We start from the raw sequence: 19787 nt of genomic DNA, 5'->3' as shown, positions 1-19787 counted from the left end.
TCTGAGTATTATAGGTATCACAAGCCTTCTTAAGCTTACTGTAAGGTCGGGCTTAGTCAATTTATATGAGGATGTCCTATAATATTTATTTGTTTATTTTATTTGGGCACTATTACTTAGCTTTTGAGTTTATGAGTATGTATTTGTATATTAATTTTTCTGAACCTCTTCTTAGTGTTTGATTGGGCTCAAATGCAATTTTATGTTAACACATCAGTCCTCGGACCTCGTGTGGTCTAAGGAAGTAGAAGAAAAAACGCAATTCCATTAAGTTCTGACAATTATAGGTCTCGACGGAGACTACACCATGTAAGTATTGACCGGTAAGTAGTTACCATTAAAAGCGTTAATCAAGATATACATATATTAGGTACATTAGGTAGGTAACATGTTACTACTTAATTACGAGACAAACTAAACTAAACATACTTGAGACGGATTACTTGGGTTTATAATACTGTTAATATCTAGTTTTTATAAACTATAGGTACAGTATATGTACTTACAATCAACGCTGACTTTAACCCTTTTGGACACGGTAGGTGGAACGCCATTACTCGCGATGCACAAGTACGCGCCCATGTCCAAACGTGAAATACGCGCCATATCCAGCACTTCACCTTCCCAGTCGGCCACTGAAAATTAAAATCAGTTAATAATACCGCAAATTGCAATATTTACTTCTTTTCTAAATCCTTAAATAAAATTAGCAATGAAAATAGATTTGCTAAATGGGCCATATCTGCATTTGTACCAGTACCAGTACTCTAATTAGCACTTTACAACTGCTATGAATAAATGTAACATTACAATATAAATGTAGGCAATTAATGTCTAACCAGAATGTCCTTTTGTGATGGAGATTTTTGAATTGTCGTCCCGCTTCCACTTGATGGTGGGCTTAGGAGAGCCATTAGCACGGCACGTCAAGGTGACGTTCGCGCCCTCTCGGACAATCACGTCGCTCGAACTTAGAGAGTCGTCTATCGTCGGTGGAACTGTAAACAAAGGAAAATACATATTAACTCTTTTACCCAACCATTCCTTGGTTTGACGTATGTTGTGTAGGGGTAGATGATTTTATGTTCAATAAGAAAGTTAACATGTACTACCTACTCCTTGAGTTGGCGTCGAAAATGGATTGTCGTATGGCTTGAATTATATTATAAAAAAATTAAAAAAAGGTCTTTCCTGCTGCGGAAGCTCAGAACAAAAATTTTCTGCATATTCTGATGTGTATAAGGTCAAAATAGAAACTAATTACAATCTAGGTCTACGCTTTAGCTAAATTTACAAATGAACATATTATTTAGTAAAGAGGCGTGTGTAACTTCTTCCAGTAGGTACCCGAAGCGTCCGTCCCAAAGGGAGCTAGTTATCTTTTAGAATATGATTTAAAATAAAAGCAACCTTCTTGACTTGTATCCGAACTGTGTCTTAGCCGTGATTGTGTTGAAGTGGCCCTCTTTGTTTATTCCAGAGATACTTTACAGGAACAACGTGCGGTGCTCGTCGTGCTTGACACACACGTCCGAGATGTGCAGGAACCATGTGCAGTGCTTGTCATGCATGACATTCACGAGCAAGTTATATAAAGAGCTATTGCTTCCTTACCTACAACGTGCAAGTATCCGAACTGCGTTTTAGCCGTGACCGTGTTGATCTGGCACATGTAGCGGCCGCGGTCCTCCTCGCGCACGTCCGAGATGTGCAGGAACCACGTGCGGTGCTTGTCGTGCGTGACGCTAACGCGCGGGTTGCGCGTGATGACGTGGTTGTGCACGGTCAATATTGCACTTTGCTCGAAGTGCATCCATGCTACCTGTTCAGAATAGTTTTTATTAATGCATGGTTGTTGTGAAAACAATGATTCAAGCGGGAATATTGAATTTAAATCCTGAATCCATTTTGCTCAGAAAGAATAGGGCATGGTATTTACACTATTTACTGAGGTTATTTGTAGTAGTACTGTCTTCGTACCGTAGCAACACAAAAAAAAACCACAAAAATTCGTTGTTTTTTTTCTTCTTCCACAGCTATGAGCGATATGTAATAGGTATCACTTTAGAACTCTATTATAGTCCATAATATAATAAGTCCCTAGTTCGGTTCAAAACAATGATCATGTGGTTTCCGAAAGTTAAGAAATGTTTGAGCGATATTTTATTTAATTATAAAGATATGTAGGGAAGACTCGAGTTTTATCGTTCCTAACTAGGCAACAAGAAGTTCAAGAAAGGAATTCTTTATACTCTTTTTTTTAACTTTATTCTACTTACTATTCATACGTCCGATTATATACCTACATACTAAATAGCTACCTAATAATTTATCAATAACACGCTACACTACCAAAGTATGTTAGTACAAGTACATTTATTTAAGTTTTAAAAGGTGTACATTTTTAAAGACGCATTAGTATTGGAGGTAATGGAATTTCCTTAGATATGATAAAACGAAGTCATTCAATGTTCACTTCTTTATCGTGAACATCACACGTCACGTGATATTAAAAATGTGGACATGCCTTTCACGGAGTAAGCAGGCCAGGGAGACGCAGGGGGAGATGCGGTGCCTCAATAATTTCCAATCGTTCTTACAATTTGACGAGTGACATAACGGAAATTAAAGAAAACGTCTCCCATTCAAGGATACAAGTCTTAATAAAAAATAAAAGCTATCGTTCAAATAATGAAAGTACATAATATCTACTTATGTAAATATCTACTCTACGATAAATCACCTTGTAGGTAATCGGACTTCGAATGAATACAAAAAGTGTTTGAGCATTAGCAGTGATGGTTAAATGAAACAATAAAGGAAACATCTGAACTTGAACATTTACGAGTGCCGGGCGGCGCGGCGCGGCGCGGGCGCGACATCTGTGTAATTGCACGGAGCTGCCATCGCGTCCCCGCTTCACACCAATTTCCGCAGCATTAAGCGCTTAAAATGCATTTTACAGAGATTGTTATGCTTCCAACAACCCTGCTACTTTTAATCTACGCCCCGGAATGATTCAAACTTAATTATTCAGGTGAAATAGATCCCGAAGTACCTAAGTTCCGAAGCTACCAAGCTCTGTGATCAAGTTTTGCTATTGGTTATTAAGAAAAGTTTGCGTATCTTGAAGTACAAAGTCTATCTTAATAAGCTATTAAAGTAAAAATTAAGCTGGTTTCAGAAGAAAATGCCTTAAGTTTCAGAAGTTCGACGCGCATCTTTTATCTCTAAATCCAGCTCTAAGTTTGATTCATGAGTAGGTTAGTTCTTTTTATCAAGATTGCGGAGGCAATATAGGGGAAGTTTGGGCGCCGAGACTCGTGCCGGGTCACATCTTACCTATCTTAAGTGATGCGGTTCTCAGCCGCTGTCTAATTTATAATGGACTTGAGAAACTTTACCCATTTTATTATGCAATGGGACGGTAACCCCTCTAATGATGACGACCTGACTTGCGGCGGTCCCTGAGCCTTCCAAGATGTTAGTGTACTTAAATTATGAAATAAAAATACTTATTTTACTCGACACACTGACATTGACACATGACCATTAGGAGTTTAAAGAATATATGTATACGAAATACACGTGTTTATCAAATTGTAATGTGCTAATTTAATAATATTCAAATATTATTTTAAATCTGATGATAAGATCTCGGTACATACGGTGTAAAGATCTTTATTAGAGTCCGCAGCAAACTCGGTTCTCCATACAAACGTAGTTACTCTCTCATTTTAAAACGAGTAGCTAGCTGCTAGATTGCTCTGAAACTTTGTACTTACAATAGGATAAGGTATATCTATGCCTGTAATTAGTTTATGTAGCTTCAGATACCATCGTTAAAAAAATACAGCGAAGTTAAGTTTTTTAATACAAAACTTGTTTTTGCTCTATTTCGTTTGTTTTATAAGCTGTAGCTAATAACTGTAGCTGTAACTCCTCATATCATTGTATGTGCACATTTCATTACAATCCAACACGTATGTAGTTTTAAAATGGGAACGAAACTCCGTTTGTATGGGAAATAGTGGAAATACTTAACATATTTCAGAGCAAGTTCTGCCAGAAATAAAACTTAGTTTAAACATTGATTTGACAGAACTTGAATGCATGCGACGTTTTTAAATAAGTATATTAAGAGGATAGTGGGCGGCCGCTCCTACATACAAACGTAGTCCTCATTTTCCTCTTTAGATACTGACATTGGTAAATATTATAACACAATTGGATGTACAAGGTAATTTTTTTTTACCACCCACTGCATAGTGAGTTTATAGGTTTTTTTTTTTAAATATGTATATTTATTCCGTAACAAACGATTACGTTTACAATAGCTGTGCTGGTGCCTCTTTTTAAGTAAGTATTTAAAATACTTGTGTTAAGAGAACACCGCTCTTCCACACGTTGTTTTGCTTAGTCTAATATGTATGTTCATATAGGTACATAGTGTTATCTTTCGCGAGACAAAGAATCTGTTTGTTTCAACAGATAAAAACACCTTACAAATGTTACACTACAATGTAAAAAAGTACCAAGGGAAAGAAATATTACATAATACAACAATTATTTAAACGAATCTATCTATTATTGTATGTATTTGTGTGTGTGTGTGTGTGTGTGTGTGTGTGTGTGTGTGTGTGTGTGTGTGTGTGTGTGTGTGTGTGTGTGTGTGTGTGTGTGTGTGTGTGTGTGTGTGTGTGTGTGTGTGTGTGTGTGTGTGTATGTACGCGTTTGTGTGTGTAAATATGGTTTTATTTTATAAGGACGTCCGAAGGACGATGCCGATATGGAGAGAGAGCGAAGAGCATTGTGTGTGAGGGCGAACATGCTGGCCCTCAGGTTTGCTAGTTTGCTAGGTGTTCAAAAGCAGTGAAAATTACGCTTTTTAAGGCATACTGCTCTTCTTTTTACACTGGCAGCCTGTGGGTCCGATATACCCAAAAGTCATACAATGTTATTAGGGTGCAGTACAACAATGCTTTTAGGATGCTGATTGGCCTGCCCAAATTCTGCAGCGCATCCACCATGTTCGCGGAGTCACGCACCGATGGGTTTGCAGCAAAGTTGCGCAAAAATGCAGCGTCTCTGCTGAGCAGAACGAGGGACAGCCCAAACAGCATCCTAAAGATGATTGCTGATCATGTGTGTTGTCCTGTAATTAATTAAATCATTTTAAATGTAAAATCGAATTTAATTTAAAGTACTAACATTATTTTTAAGAATATACTAACAAAAATTAAGACCATGTTATCTTTATTTAATAAATAAATTGAAATTGAAATTGAATAATCTCTTCAATTTCATTATAATTTAAAGTTTTTAGCCAGTTACTTACTTTTATCTTACACTCTCTATATGTCTGTCAATTTCACTATTAATTTTGTTATAAACATTAGCTGATCGAAACTCGTACTGTCTTCTAGCAAATACTGATTTAGTTTTTGGCGCGGAGATGGCTTTTGGTTTTTTTCGTCTATTAGTGTCATTAGTGTTAATTTTAGAAGTTATTGTTTTGTGGCGTTTCAGAACTGCATTTAAAATATAAAGTCTAATTGACAACAGATCACAGTTCGTATATGTATGTTATTAGTGGAAAACCTATAGGGTTTGGAGTACATTACCTTTAGTAGATTTGAGCTCTCTATAGTTCAAGGAATTTTGTCTTGTAGCTCCACCCCAAACCGATATACAATAGCTGAGAACTGATTGTACTAAAGACACGTAGATTTGTTTCATCAGATCCTTGGAAGCCACATGCCGCAGACTCTTAAAAATGTAAATTAGTTTTCGTATCCGGGACATAATCAGCTCGGTGTGCACATGCCAGGTTAGTCTCTGGTCAATCATTACACCAATGTATTTAGTGGACTCGACTTTACTGATAACTGAGCATGAAAACCAAGCTCAAGTGTGTCGTGACACGTGTGTATCCTAATTGTGAAATTAGAGGCTGGTTGTGTCCTGTCGTACTTTGTGAAACAAATGTAATTTGTCTTATCAGTGTTGAGGGTTGAGGGTAAGCAGTTTGGTTTGCAGCCAACGGGCAATTATAGCAAGACCTTGCTCTGTTGTTTTCCTAACTTCATCCCAGCTATCACCCCAGAATACAACGGCCGTGTCATCAGCATAGGTATAGATGGACCCTCTGTCGATTTTTAAATTGCACAATTCGTTAAAGTAAATTTGAAAAAGGCCATACTGAACAACTTTTATTATGGGACCAATGCCGAAATCGCGAAAAAAAATTTGACTGTTTCATACATTCCGGCTGATGCATATGATGTGATGTCGCCGCTGATTTCTATGGGACATTAAAAAAAATTCGCGATTTCGGTAAATATTACAATGTTCTAATTAAGTAGTTACCAATTGGAAGAGCGAGGCTTTCTGATACAGGTGTACACTACACCTACTAGAAGGTCTCAACCCCCTGTATTATGTATTACTTTAGATTGATTGAAATAAACAATTTATTATAAAATAAAATAAAAAGTATGACCTATAAATTCATACTGAACAACAACTTTTATTATGGGATTTTACTGAAGAGTAAATTATTGGTGTGAAAAATAATGTTTACCTCGAACCGTTCTATGGAAATAATGCAATATATTAATTATAAACTGAAATAGATACCATACACTAAAGAAAAAGTGGCCAAGTTCTCCGGTAGCCGAGGCGGGAATCGAACCCTTCAGCTTGCGCGGCTAACGTCCTGACCACTAGACCACCCGGCCACGGCGGTACCCGTCCCAAATTCTCTGGTGTATGCTATCTTTGAAAGGCTAGGCGCAAATATTTCATAAAATAATTTGATTTGTTCCCTAGTTCAATATGTTGATGTCAGAGCATCTCGCGTCGGGCCTCAGTAGCCACGCCACATACGAGATGTTGATTAGACAAGAACTCAGATGCTTGCATTTCCGAAGCGGACGCGGCGCAGGAGGTTGTAAATTTCTTTTCACCTCAGCAGTTCGAACAAGCCTACTTTCGTCACTCCCTGCATCCCTGTGTGCAAGTCGCACTTTCTTCACTCCTGGGAGTGAAACAAAGTAGCTTTTTAATTTAGTAAAGGCCATGAACTGCCACTTCATACTTTTTTTTCTTGTTTTTTTTTTGTCTGTATTATTCTGTGTAATTCGAAATACATTTTAACCTTTAATATGTTCTCACTACTGAGGTGAAAAATTATATGTGTAACACGAGAGCAAAGTTATTTTACATCTCGTGTTTTTGGTCTTTCGCTTTCGCTTTTCCCAACTTTCCTCTCTTGTTGCACAAATAACTATTTCTACTTTCTCAGCAGCATATAATAAAAAAATGTGAACGTTATTTGCGTTGTAACAAGGTTTCTTTCTTAACTAGCTACTGACCGAGATAAGAGGTTCACAAGACAAGCGATGGAAATCTGATCTGCTTAATTGTGGCCGGCGTCTAATCTAATCGTCGGTGTGTCCGTCTGAGGAGACCTGATTCAATTACCTCCCCCTGTTGTCGCCACCTGGATCGACAACTTTCCTGATATCCCGTAATAATATTGACATTTTATAATTAATACCGTACTCAATGGAGAGATTATAGTCATAGTACTGTTACGGTGGATATTGAATAATCATCAGGCCTTAACAAATAAATAATATACGATTCATACTCGCAAAGATAGATATAACTCCGTAATAGATGGATACAGTCTAAGGAAAAAACGTGCCTCGAAAATCACGAAAATTTGACTCTCGATCAGATGGCGCCACTAGTTTTGGCCTTCACTCGTATAGAGGGCGTTGACTGTTTCGTTTGTTATTTATAATTTTAACGCATACCAGTGAAAGAACATGGGTCAAAATCATATAAAAATAATTAATGTGAATAAAAAAATAATTTATCCATATTTAAATACATTTTAACGTATTTTTTTTAAATCTTCATTTTTAGTTTTAAAGTATGTCGATAGATGGCAGTGAATTTACAGTGGTTACAAAATTTACTATGACAGTACCGCTCTATCTTATTATATCCTCATTGATACTCGTAACATTTAAACCGGTATGGTTTTCGTGTTAACCAAAAAACTTTAATTAAAAAAGTGTTCATAATGAATTGAATGCAGCAATGTTTTTAGTTTTTGAAGTAACTAGTTACTGCATAAAGAGACCATTTACCTCTAGGTATACATGTGTTCCAGCGCAAAGGAATAATTCACGAAGTTACCAGGATTGTTTCAACAATTAAGATAATATTAAAGAGAAATCAAAATTTTATAAGCGGTCGAGAGATAAGCGTTGAGTGTTGAACTTTAGGAAGTGGGGCGCGTGGCGGGTCGGTGCGAAATGTTTTGTAATAACCCAACTTCCGAGGAATTTGGATTATAACATTACTTAGTTACGGAAAGTGTAAAATTAACAACGTTACTGGTTTTATGTGCATAGGTGGCCTAGGGGTTCATGGCGTTAGCCGCGATAGCTAAAGACGCCGAATCAGTCGGTTCGAATCCAGCCTTTACCACTGGAGGGCTTCGTCACTTTTTTCTTTAACATATGACATCTGTTACAGTTTGTAAATCATAATTAAATACGTCAAGTGTAAAGTACAAATTAGTCAACACCTCAAATTAAGCCGACTTCAAGTTAAATGTTATTAAAATAAAACCGATTTCAAAACGGACCTAGCATGTTTAATCCCATGAAAAATGTAAATCTCAAAAGCGAAGTAGATAACGAGGCAGGCTGAGGTAAATCTGATATTAAATGGCCGCAGCAGCGACTAATCTCATTCGTCTGAGACCCTAAGCGAGTTAATCTCAACGTCACCTCGCAAGAAAGTCCGTCCGAACGTCTCGAGTGCTGCAACTCCGCGCATACACGTAATGAGGCAGGCTTGCAATTTGCAAATAATTTTAAAATTGCTTGCCCATTAGCGTAGTTGATAGAAGATGAACAAAAAGATACTGTACTCGATACAACACATTTTCTGTAAACAAATATGATTGTTACCTTAGGATAGAGATAGGATAAATATGTGTTGCGATATATTTGAAGGCATGTTTACAAAAACAACATAACTAACATTTTTTGCGGATTTGAGTTTTTGGTATCATAGCATTCGTCTAAGCAGGATCTACACGTAGAGCAAAAGATAGTGTCCAAAAATGACCCCAATATCAGTCCCCAAAAATATACCTATTTTACAAAAACTACATATCTACATTGTTTTTATGTAAACATGCCTTCATTTGATCAATCACTTTGACTGTCACTATCCATTTGACGCTGACTGTACTTATAGAAATCCCAAATGTTGCAAAACATTGTAAAATAGTGCCATTTAATTCTCAACGGTAGCTGACTTTTGTACTTACCTACATGGTCATTGGTCAAGTCTGAACCACAAAATTGTCTGAGCTTCAGAACTTTAAAATCTTACCGGTACGTTGGGGTTTCGACGGTGAAGGCAAAATTGATGCGCACCGACGTTTCTGTTCTAAACTTTGACGAAGGCGGCTATTAACTCGTTATCTTCTAACCACCTTTAATTTAGGCCGTTCTTTCTTTTTATCTTAATTGTTGAGGCATTTAGACGGCGAAGTTGAAGTTTGGTAGTCGGCGGCGCCCGGGCGGCCGGGTCCCTCAGGATATGCCTGGAAGGCGTCGTTTGATTTATAATGGACTCGTTGCGAACTTTGCCCATTCTGCCGCGCACCGCACCGAACCTCTTTAACGACGGACTCATCGCCGCAGGAGATGATTCGTGGACGTGTTACGACAGATTTAATAATGGAACGTTTATGAACGTTTCGTCTTATTATATTTATACTTTATACCTACTATGTGTTCTTCTTGATATAACTAATTGGACCGAAAACAGTTTTGCTTAACAACGTATGAACGTAACAATACATAATTGTTATATTAACTGAATACGTACGTGACTGATCGTTGTGATTTATCTTGCGGTAACTTGATCTGATTATATGCATTATACCTATAGGTATAATATCCAAACCCCGGTTAATTGAAAATAAGGGTGCGTAAAACTACGTACTTATCCTTAATTCGCCTTTAGTACGACACTTCGCTTTTATTAGAGTCAGACCAAGCTAACTCGGCAGCGGTTTTGAGAGCTGTGCAAGTGTTATTTTAAACGTCAAAATTCAATGAAATGATGACGTTTAAAATAGGTAACACTTGCACAGTCTTTGCTATCAAAATCGCTGCCGAGTTAGCTTGGTCTGATTCTAGCACTAAGTCATAATTCCACCAAAAATTGCGTCATTGGCGTTTAGGAATTCAACAGGAATTTGAAGAATGTAAATTTTTAATCATAAAAATAAAATATTAGACTAAGTTAGCTTATTATAGTTTCTTTTTACATTGAACTATTTTTACGTAGTTGATTGTGATTTCAATAGATATTATTATTTAAATTATTAATTGGGCGAATTTGGAAGCGAAGAATGTCAGTTAGGGTTCGGATGTTATCCCAACCCTTATTTTCAATGAATTACAACATTGATTACGGGGTGTGATAATCTTATCTCAGCGTCAAAGTAGCTAGTTAAAGACATGGACAACTCAATAAGGCCGTATTCATTATATTCCATATTCCTTCTATATTTCTCATACTTAATAATATTTTTTATGTGAAAAATAAAATATGTTTTTGTTCAGATAATTCGCATACCTAACCGAATACAGGTTCGCGGTTCCTACAAGCTAAACGTATTCAGTAATTATAAAATGATTAGTTTAAATAAGTAAATTAGCTATCTAATAATTCATCCTGATAAATGTTTTATTCAACTTGATGTCGTATAAAAATAATCTGGTTTAGAAAAATACATGAAAGCTAAAAGATATAAAAGGCCGTAAAACTACTTAAGAGATTTCGCGGGCTTTCAAGTCCTCAGAGATAGCAGATCTGGAGCATTGAGTTCAACTTGAGGACGTTTATTTGATAAATAATATTTGTATTAGCCAATATCACTATTTACAGGATGACGCATGAAGGTGACCGGGGAGCATTTTTTATTTATAAGTTTACTTTAAGTTTTGTTCGTTATTATGTACTTTTTTTGTTTGTTTAAATACCTTTAAATGCCGAAGTAAATCTAAATTTACTATACGAGTAGGTTCCTGACTCGCATTATTTTTTCGTAAAATGGAGTGTGACTGAACTTCAAATTACAAACATACGATGAACGATTGTGTGTGTGACAGATTGCTATTATACGACAAACTGTTGGTCGACAGTATGGGAGGTCGCACACGATGACGTCGCGACAGTCGCGCGTTTGTATCGCTACCGCATCGCTTCTGCCACGCGTTGCTAATGCGAAAAGAGGCGCGCGACGTGAACCGCTGCAAAAAGTCGTCGTGTGCGACCTCCCATGCTGTCGACCAACAGTTTGTGCGGTAATGCACTGCACACATTGCAGTTTGTTATTAATTATGAAGCGATTTTATTAAGTAAGTAAGTCTTTATTTCACCAAAATTATACATTTTACGTACTTGTAAAACTACTTTTTTTTTTAAGAAACATGGAACCAGGTAACAACAGGCGGTCTTATCTTATTGCATAACATACATATAACTTATCGAATAACAAAAATAACATATCGATCTTTTCATGTATACGAGTATGCTAACTGTACTTATATGAAATAACGATTCAACGTAATTCAACATTTCACTTCTTGTGTTAATTATACGTATATCATTTTCAGTGAAATTTCCTTTTAATTAGATTCTTGTTATCAAATTTTAAGTTAAAGTTTGGAGTCCCCGGCAAGCTCGGTTCTCCATACAAACGTAGTTACGCTCTCATTTTAAAACGACTACCGAGATTGCTCTGAAACTTTGTACTTATAATAGAATAAAAGGTATATAGGTCTGTAATTAGTCTATGTAGCTTCAGATACAATAGTTAGAAAAATACAGCGAATTTAAGTTTTTCATACAAACCTTGTTTTTGCTCTATTTCGTTTGTTTTATATACTAGAGCTATACATACAAATTAATTACAAGTCCGTTAACTCTGAAAATGACCTTCGGATTTTAGAAAGATACATCGGGTATCGGCGGTAACACGCGAAGGTGATACTGCTGTTCTGCTTTCTTATTAACTCACGAAAAATTTTAAACTTACCGCAAAAAGTTAAGGATACCTATTGTCTCAATGTAAAATAAGCCCTAATTTAATGACACTATGCTTAATATTCGGTTGATGACTATATTGCGATTTGACTTTTTCTGATAATCTAAATAAAATAGAATCAGAATTTGAAATTCGTCCCTAGGTAATTTGAAAACAGAACGTCACACCGTCATTTACTACTTCTGGCGGAAATGTATATAGAGTAGTTCATACCAGTTACATATTTCAATTCATATGGTAAAATCATGGATGTAATCATAAAATGTCATTGGGTAAAATTATACAATTTTTCAAATTCAGGAGATCTTTGAATCTATTATGGAAATCATATACCATCCTCCAGATTACATCGTATTCAAAACTATCCAGATTTAACACAAAGTCCTTTTTCGGTCTCTATTTCTTTGACGTTTCAATGGGCATGGATGGAGGCTTTTGGTCGGCTTTCCTTAATATTTTTCTTAATGTATTTTTAGAAATTTCTGTTACTTCTATCACCCGCTATTACATTTTATTAAAATATAGTTATATAGATTTAAGAGCATGTAAGATGGTAATCCTAATTAAAGAAAATGAAAATGAAATTATTTACAATTATCACTTTTCTTAAAAGTTTCCGCTTCTTTTCAAAAATATTTATATACTTTATATATTATTTCCCGTGATTGACCATTTACTGAAATACCCTTTTTGAGATCATTCCCCATTAAATTAATTGCCGAAAAATATGAAATTAAATATTTATCTACTAGTTATGGTGGTATTAACTCTGTATAGTTTAAGGCTGAAAAAACGACTGCTAGCTAGAGATCTTAGATCCCGTTTTCTAAGGGGACCTTGCATTTTTGAGACAAAGCAAACCGCTTGGAACAGGTGTTCCTGGGGGTGATCTGAGCTGATTTAGCCCAGTTGCCACGAGGTTCCCCCCAGCAGGTGGGCAGGGCAGGGGGGGGGGGAAGTGCCTCCGGCGCGCCCCACTCTAAGCTTTATATCTGCATACATCTAGCAAATATATCAAGTTTGGTGTCTTTTTCGTATAATTCGAGGATGAAGAATTCATTTCTGTGACTAAATTTTCACTCACCTATACAAAAAATACGAGAAATTCAAAATTCAAAAATTTTCTTTACACTTTTTTTTTCGAAAATCCTCTACAAAATTAAAACTATGGCGATTTGCTCTAGAAAAAAAATACCTGTGAATAGCCCAGTTATCCTTCTATATAAAATAGTAAACTTGTCAAACATTTTTCTTTTATAACTCTGTTAAAAAAATGTTTTGTGTCGCGCGGCGTACCCGTGTTGTAAGAGCGGTATGCAGCTTTTAGGATTTTTAAGTATGTTTAGATGATTTCTGATAAGTTGTTATTCTTCTGGTTGTAGATTACATTAATAAATTACTTCTGGATGTGATATATAGTTGGTCAAGCAAATCATGTCAGCAGAAAAAGGCGCGAAATTCAAATTTTATATGGGACGATATCCCTTCGCGCCTACATTTTATAAATTTGCCAGTAGTTATTATAAATGTGATAAAATTAACATAGTTAGATGTTTGACAAAAATGCGGGTTAAAATTAGATATCTATTGTTCGCAATTGTCACTACATGCACATAGGTCCGTACATTTTAGTTTTTTTAACGCAGTTGCACCTCCTTGCTCATTTGTTTTGCAGCGGCAACGAATAATCTCCAAACAAGTAGCAGCCGCCGCAGGTCGGCTTGTCCATATGGGCTCCCAATAACCATTTTGTTTGGACCAGCCCCAGTCAGCAGGGCATGGTAGCTGTTGCTGAGAGGATATAATCTGAAACCTCCTCCCCAAACTCCTCCTTGGTAAACTGCACGGAGAATATGTTTACGTAGGGCATCTTCTGTTGGAGGCAGATTCTCTAACTCACGGTTTCTTAAACTTTTTGCTGTCACGGACCATTTTCACAATTTAAACAATTCCACGGACCCCGGTTAAAATATATTTTAGAAAAATAATAAAAACCCTTATTTGTATTTTAAAATTTACTTTTATTATAAGTTTCATTACACTTAGGTCTCGTCAAGTTTATTACAACATTTCCTAATAAGTATGTTTACAGTACATATTTGACTTACTGCGGACCCCTGATAAACATGCTACGAACCCCTAAGGGGTCCGTGGACCCCACTTTAAGAAACCCTGCTCTAACTGGAGATTTCTTATTGTATAAAGTACTCTTCGGCACTCATTTACACTCGTACCTAGTACTTGTACTGTACCTGATCTGAAATCAGTAACAAAATGCATAGTGTTAAAATACTGTCTAGGAATCAATTCACACCTCTTAATTCAAATCTGTCCAGACTTAAAAATGTAAGACTCTTACTTGTGATACAAGACCATAACAAATTTTTCCAATATTGGCAAATTTGGCAACGCCTGCTCAGTATTGCCTTGTTTGTCGTATTTAAATCCCTCTGTTACAGCAGGATATGCCCTCCAAGCTTGAAATACGCTTTTTTTCACCTTTCCACACAAAAAAGAAACAGTGTCGCAACCTGAAAAGGCGTGGAAGAATGCCAAAACTACTGTATTTTCTGGTCCTGTGAAATAAATTATATATCTATGCGTTACAAATAAAATCATATATTTAAAGAAAGTTTGCAGCAGTTATAAGCTTGGAGCGCATATCCTGCTGTAACGAAGGGATTTAAATTTGGCAAACAAGGCAATATTGAGCAGGCGTTGCCAATATTGGAAAAATTTGTTATTGTCTTATATGACAAGTAACTCAAGTAAGTCTTACAATATTAAGTCTGAACAAATTTGAATTACGCGAGGTGTCAACCCTAGACTTATTTTAACACTATGCATTTTGTAACTGATTTCAGATCAGGTACAAGTACGAGTGTAAATGAGTGCCGAAGAAATCTCCAGTTAGAAATCTGCCTCCAACGGAAGATGCGCTAAGTAAACATTATTCTCCTCCAGTATACCAAGGAGGCTATGTTTGGGGACATATTATCCCCCTCAGCAACAGGTTATTGGGAGCCCATATGGACAAGCCTACCTGCGGCGGCTATTGCTTGTTTAGAGCTTATTCGTTGCCGCTGCAAAACAAAATGCACAGGGAGGTGCAACTGCGTTAAAAAAAACTAAAATGCACTGACATATTTATGTGCATGTAGTGGCAATTGCGAACAATATATATCTTATTTCAACCCGAATTTTTTGTCAAACATCTAACTATGTTAATTTTATCACATCCATACTAATATTTTAAATGCGAAAGTGTGTCTTTCTGTCTGTCTATTACCTCTTCACGCTTAAACCGCTGAACCGATTTACTTGAAATTCGGTGTAGAGATAGTTTGAGTCTCGGGGAAGGACATAGGATAGTTTTTATCTCAGAACTCACCCCTTAAGGGGGTGAAAAGGGGGGTGGAAGTTTATATGGGGAATCAATAAAAAGGAGATTGGATAAGTCGCGGGCAAGAACTAGTATTATATATGCGAAAGTGTGTCTGTTTGTCTGTCTGTCTATCTGTTACCTCTTCAGGCTTAAACCGCTGGACCGATTTAGTTGAAATTTTATATAGACATAGTTTGAGTCCCGGGGTGGTTTTTATATCAGAAATTATCCTTTAAGGGGGTGAAAAGGGAGGTGGATGTTTGTATCGGATATCGATAAAAAGCATATTGGATAAAAAGTAAGCTACCCAAATTACTAACTCCACGCAGACGAAGTCGCGGGCAAAAGCTAGTTAATAGTAAAGTTTTCCCAGTCTTTATTTATATATTTGTATATATATCACGTCTAGAAGTAATTTATTAATGTAATCTACGAACAGAAGAATAACAACTCATCAGAAATCATCTAAACATACTTAAAAATCCTAAGAGCTGCATACCGCTCTTACAACGCGGGTACGCCGCGCGACACAAAACATTTTTTTAACAGAGTTATAAAAGAAAAATGTTTGACAAGTTTACTATTTTATATAGAAGGATAACTGGGCTATTCACAGGTATTTTTTTTCTAGAGCAAATCGCCATAGTTTTAATTTTGTAGAGGATTTTCGAAAAAAAAAGTGTAAAGAAAATTTTTGAATTTTGAATATCTCGTATTTTTTGTATGGGTGAGTGAAAATTTAGTCACAGAAATGAATTCTTCATCCTCGAATTATACGAAAAAGACACCAAACTTGATATATTTGCTAGATGTATGCAGATATAAAGTTTAGAGTGAGGCGCGCCGGAGCCACTTTTCCCCCCCCCTCCCCTGCCCACCTGCTGGGGGGGACCTCGTGGCAACCGGGCTAAATCAGCTCAGATCACCCCCAGAAACAACTGTTCCAAACGGTTTGCTTTGTCTCAAAAATGCAAGGTGGTGGACCTAAGATCTGCCACTATGCACTCTTTGGGTGTTGGATTGCAACTAAATCAGTAAGACACTGTCATTGTCCATTACGCGATTATGTCCGATTTTAACCGAAAAACGAATGTCATTCTGAGAGTTAACGGACTGTACAAACCTAGATATACCTTATGTCATTGTATGTGAAAAGTTTCATTAAAATCCAACGCATCGTTTTAAAATGAGAACGAAACTCCGTTTGTATGGGAAGGTGAAATTTGGCCGAGTTGGGTGGCTGGCATATGAGGTAATTTTTACTCCACTTTTTGGTAAAGTTACTCGACAACCTTTGCATTGACCATTGATGATGATGGCAGACAATACAATGGATCGATGAATGAACGACGGTGGATAAATAAGTGCGCTTCATGCACTTGCACTATCTATGCGCATGAATTCACATCTATAGTTCGTTTTTTTTAGCAATATAAAAAAGGTAAACAATTTTGACGTGTCTTTTTATTGAAAAATATTGAAGAACTCTTTTCAAAAATTAGTTTATATTACTTATGAAAGCAAAAGATTGTAAAACATCGTATATGTGATATTTTCTTTAAAAGGGACCTTATTGTCGATGGCGCTTACGCCATTATTAACGTTGCTCCGATATAAATACAATGCCGCGCGACGCTGAGCGGCGTAAGCTCCATCGACAATAAGGTCCCTTTTCATAGAAAATGCCCCATATGATTTATAATTGTAACATATTTGTTTTGATTTATTTTTCAAAAGTGATCTTTAATAAAAAAACACGTCAAGATCGCTTACCTTTTTTCTAAAGTCCCGGGTCCCGTCCTTTGGGTACGGAACCCTAAAAAACGAACTATAGTCAAAGCGCTTAAAATGTTTCTCTTTAATATAATAGGAAATTTCACTGCAAAAATTAAATCTAAAATAACCACATGCCAGAGAGCAATGGAGAGAAGCTTGCTAAACATAAAAAGAGTGCAAAAAATACCCCATATAAATATAAGAGCTGTAACAAAACTTATAGACGCTCTCAAGCACGCAAAAACACAAAAATGGAGATGGGCAGGACATGTTGCCAGACTGTCTGACTCGCGATGGACCTTGCTAGCTACCACCTGGAAAGGACCTGCAGGCAAACGACGCTCCGGAAAACCAAATAGCCGCTGGACTGATGACATAAATAAAACAGTCGGTACAAACTGGAGACATATAGCTGCAAATAGGGATAGATGGAAGTCCTTGGAGGAGGCCTTCACCCGATGAGGGGTTCTTGTCCGCAAACAAAATTTTTGTTATAAGATTATAATATCAAATTACTTAATAATATATGTGAAAAATTGACGTATTTAAATTGACATACTAAAAATACATACTAAATAAATTATATAAATGCTTTACTGTAACGAAACTGACCTATTTAATGTAATTAACTTATTGGACTCGAAATAAAAGACTTTTTTATTATTTATTTATTTATAATATGAAATAAAAAGTATCAAAACTACTATGAAAACAGAAAAATTTTTTTTTTACTATAAACCGAAAACCGGTAAAAATAGTAGTGACACACTAATTGAAAAAACACATATTAAAATATTTTCATAGAAAGTAATTTAATTTGTTCTTAGAAAATATTTTTTGTTAAGTGGCAAACGCAGGGCCAATAGAACGATGAACGACTAATAGCAACAACGTCTACCTAGAGCTAATGCAATGGTGCAGATAGAAATGAGCGAACATCTTGCAGGAGACGGCTTAGCTTACTCCCACTAAAAGCCAACTTAGAGATCTCTTCGGGAACGGATTCGAGCCGAGGGCTCTCCAACTTTTCGCGGAATCTACGGCCAATAAGTTATTTCGAGGTCGGCGTGAGTAGTGTCGCCCGGAAATGCTTTGGCAACTTCAACAAGTATTAATGCAGGTACCTACTCTGTCACAGATCGCAGTCAATAATGTGTTTGCAATATGTTCATAATTTATATCGGATCCGTTTTCAGCACCTAATATTAACCCTTTACCAAGCTGACATTTCAAAAATCACAATCGAATGTCAGTCGTACGCATCGAAAATAGAACACATGTTCGAAGTGCCGTATGTGGGAAATATATATCCCTTAGCCTGGTAAAGGGTTAATAGTTAGTTTTTAGATCTGAAGTATACAATGCCTAATCTCAATATTGCTTTAGGCTATACATATCATTTATTCTGATTATTTTTTGGGCTCTATTACTCTAGGGTAATTAGAGCGGTAGAACTGTGTGGGGGGACGGTAGCCTGGGAAAAATCCAGGAACCTTCCGCATCACACAAGACGGTACTATTTATTCCGAAATAACACATTGTCTTATATAGGGTCTAAGTAATAGGTACTCTGTTATTTAGTTTGCGTCGGGAATAGCGACATATTTGAAGTAATTTGAACAACAAAGTAAACACTATATATCGGCTCAAACATACACCCGCCTAAATGACATAATGTCATTTCTTAATAAAATAAACATTACTAAAACAAAAAATATTCGACGGCTCGTGTATATAAACTAAAAAATAATGTGTTTAATATATATAAACTATCTTCACTTCAACTTATCTTTTACTCGATTTAGAAACTCGGACTGCCAGGGCTTCCAGACAAATTCTTAAAATTGAAAGGATTACTTCAGCGCCGAGGCTATTAGAGGATTATCTAGAGGCCATGAATCGGATGTTAGACAAATATTGAATCTTCCTATCCCTGTGTCTCACGGTTTTGTTTCTCCCGCACAAAACATTCCCAGTAGACCAGCAGCTCGACGCTATCTCTCGATTCTCATTGTTTTTTACGACTCTTTTCTCGTACAACTCTTCGCTTGTCTGTACTGTCATATGTTTCTCTATCTCTCAGAATTCTAACTTCTTTGGCATGTGGTTGAACTCATCTCTCAAGTACATGCCAATGAAAGTTCGATCTTTTTGCACGTCTTCGTTAATCTCGACTTTTCTCTCTCACTTATACTTTGGTTTGAAATCTCTGTTCGTCTCCGTATCTTTTTAGGATTCCGTACCCAAAGGGTAAAAACGGGACCCTATTACTAAGACTCCGCTGTCCGTCCGTCTGTCTGTCCGTCTGTCACCAGGCTGTATCTCATGAACCGTGATAGCTAGACAGTTGAAATTTTTAACAGATGCCGCTATAATAACAATAAAAAAATATTTAAGTGGGGCTCCCATACAACAAACGTGATTTTTTGCCGTTTTTTGCGTAATGGTACGGAACCCTTAGTGCGCGAGTCC

The 19787-nt window shown here is 36.6% G+C and overlaps 1 protein-coding gene across 1 annotated transcript in view; it reads right to left on the bottom strand.

The window, feature by feature from the left end:
* Nucleotides 1–19787, bottom strand: part of LOC134755910 (lachesin-like) — a 173169-nt gene that overhangs the window by 7015 nt on the left and 146367 nt on the right. Inside the window, exons 3-5 of the mRNA XM_063692590.1 lie at nucleotides 1615–1822; nucleotides 840–998; nucleotides 507–635 (exon numbers count right to left, since the gene is read on the bottom strand). Of these exons, the coding sequence (XP_063548660.1) occupies nucleotides 507–635; nucleotides 840–998; nucleotides 1615–1822 (496 nt within the window). The remainder of the gene's footprint in view (nucleotides 1–506; nucleotides 636–839; nucleotides 999–1614; nucleotides 1823–19787) is intronic.

The sequence above is a fragment of the Cydia strobilella genome, chromosome 3 (genome assembly GCF_947568885.1).
Source record: "Cydia strobilella chromosome 3, ilCydStro3.1, whole genome shotgun sequence".
Taxonomy (NCBI): domain Eukaryota; kingdom Metazoa; phylum Arthropoda; class Insecta; order Lepidoptera; family Tortricidae; genus Cydia; species Cydia strobilella.
The sequence above is the reverse complement of the archived record's forward strand: the minus strand, read 5'-3'. Positions and strand labels throughout refer to the sequence as shown.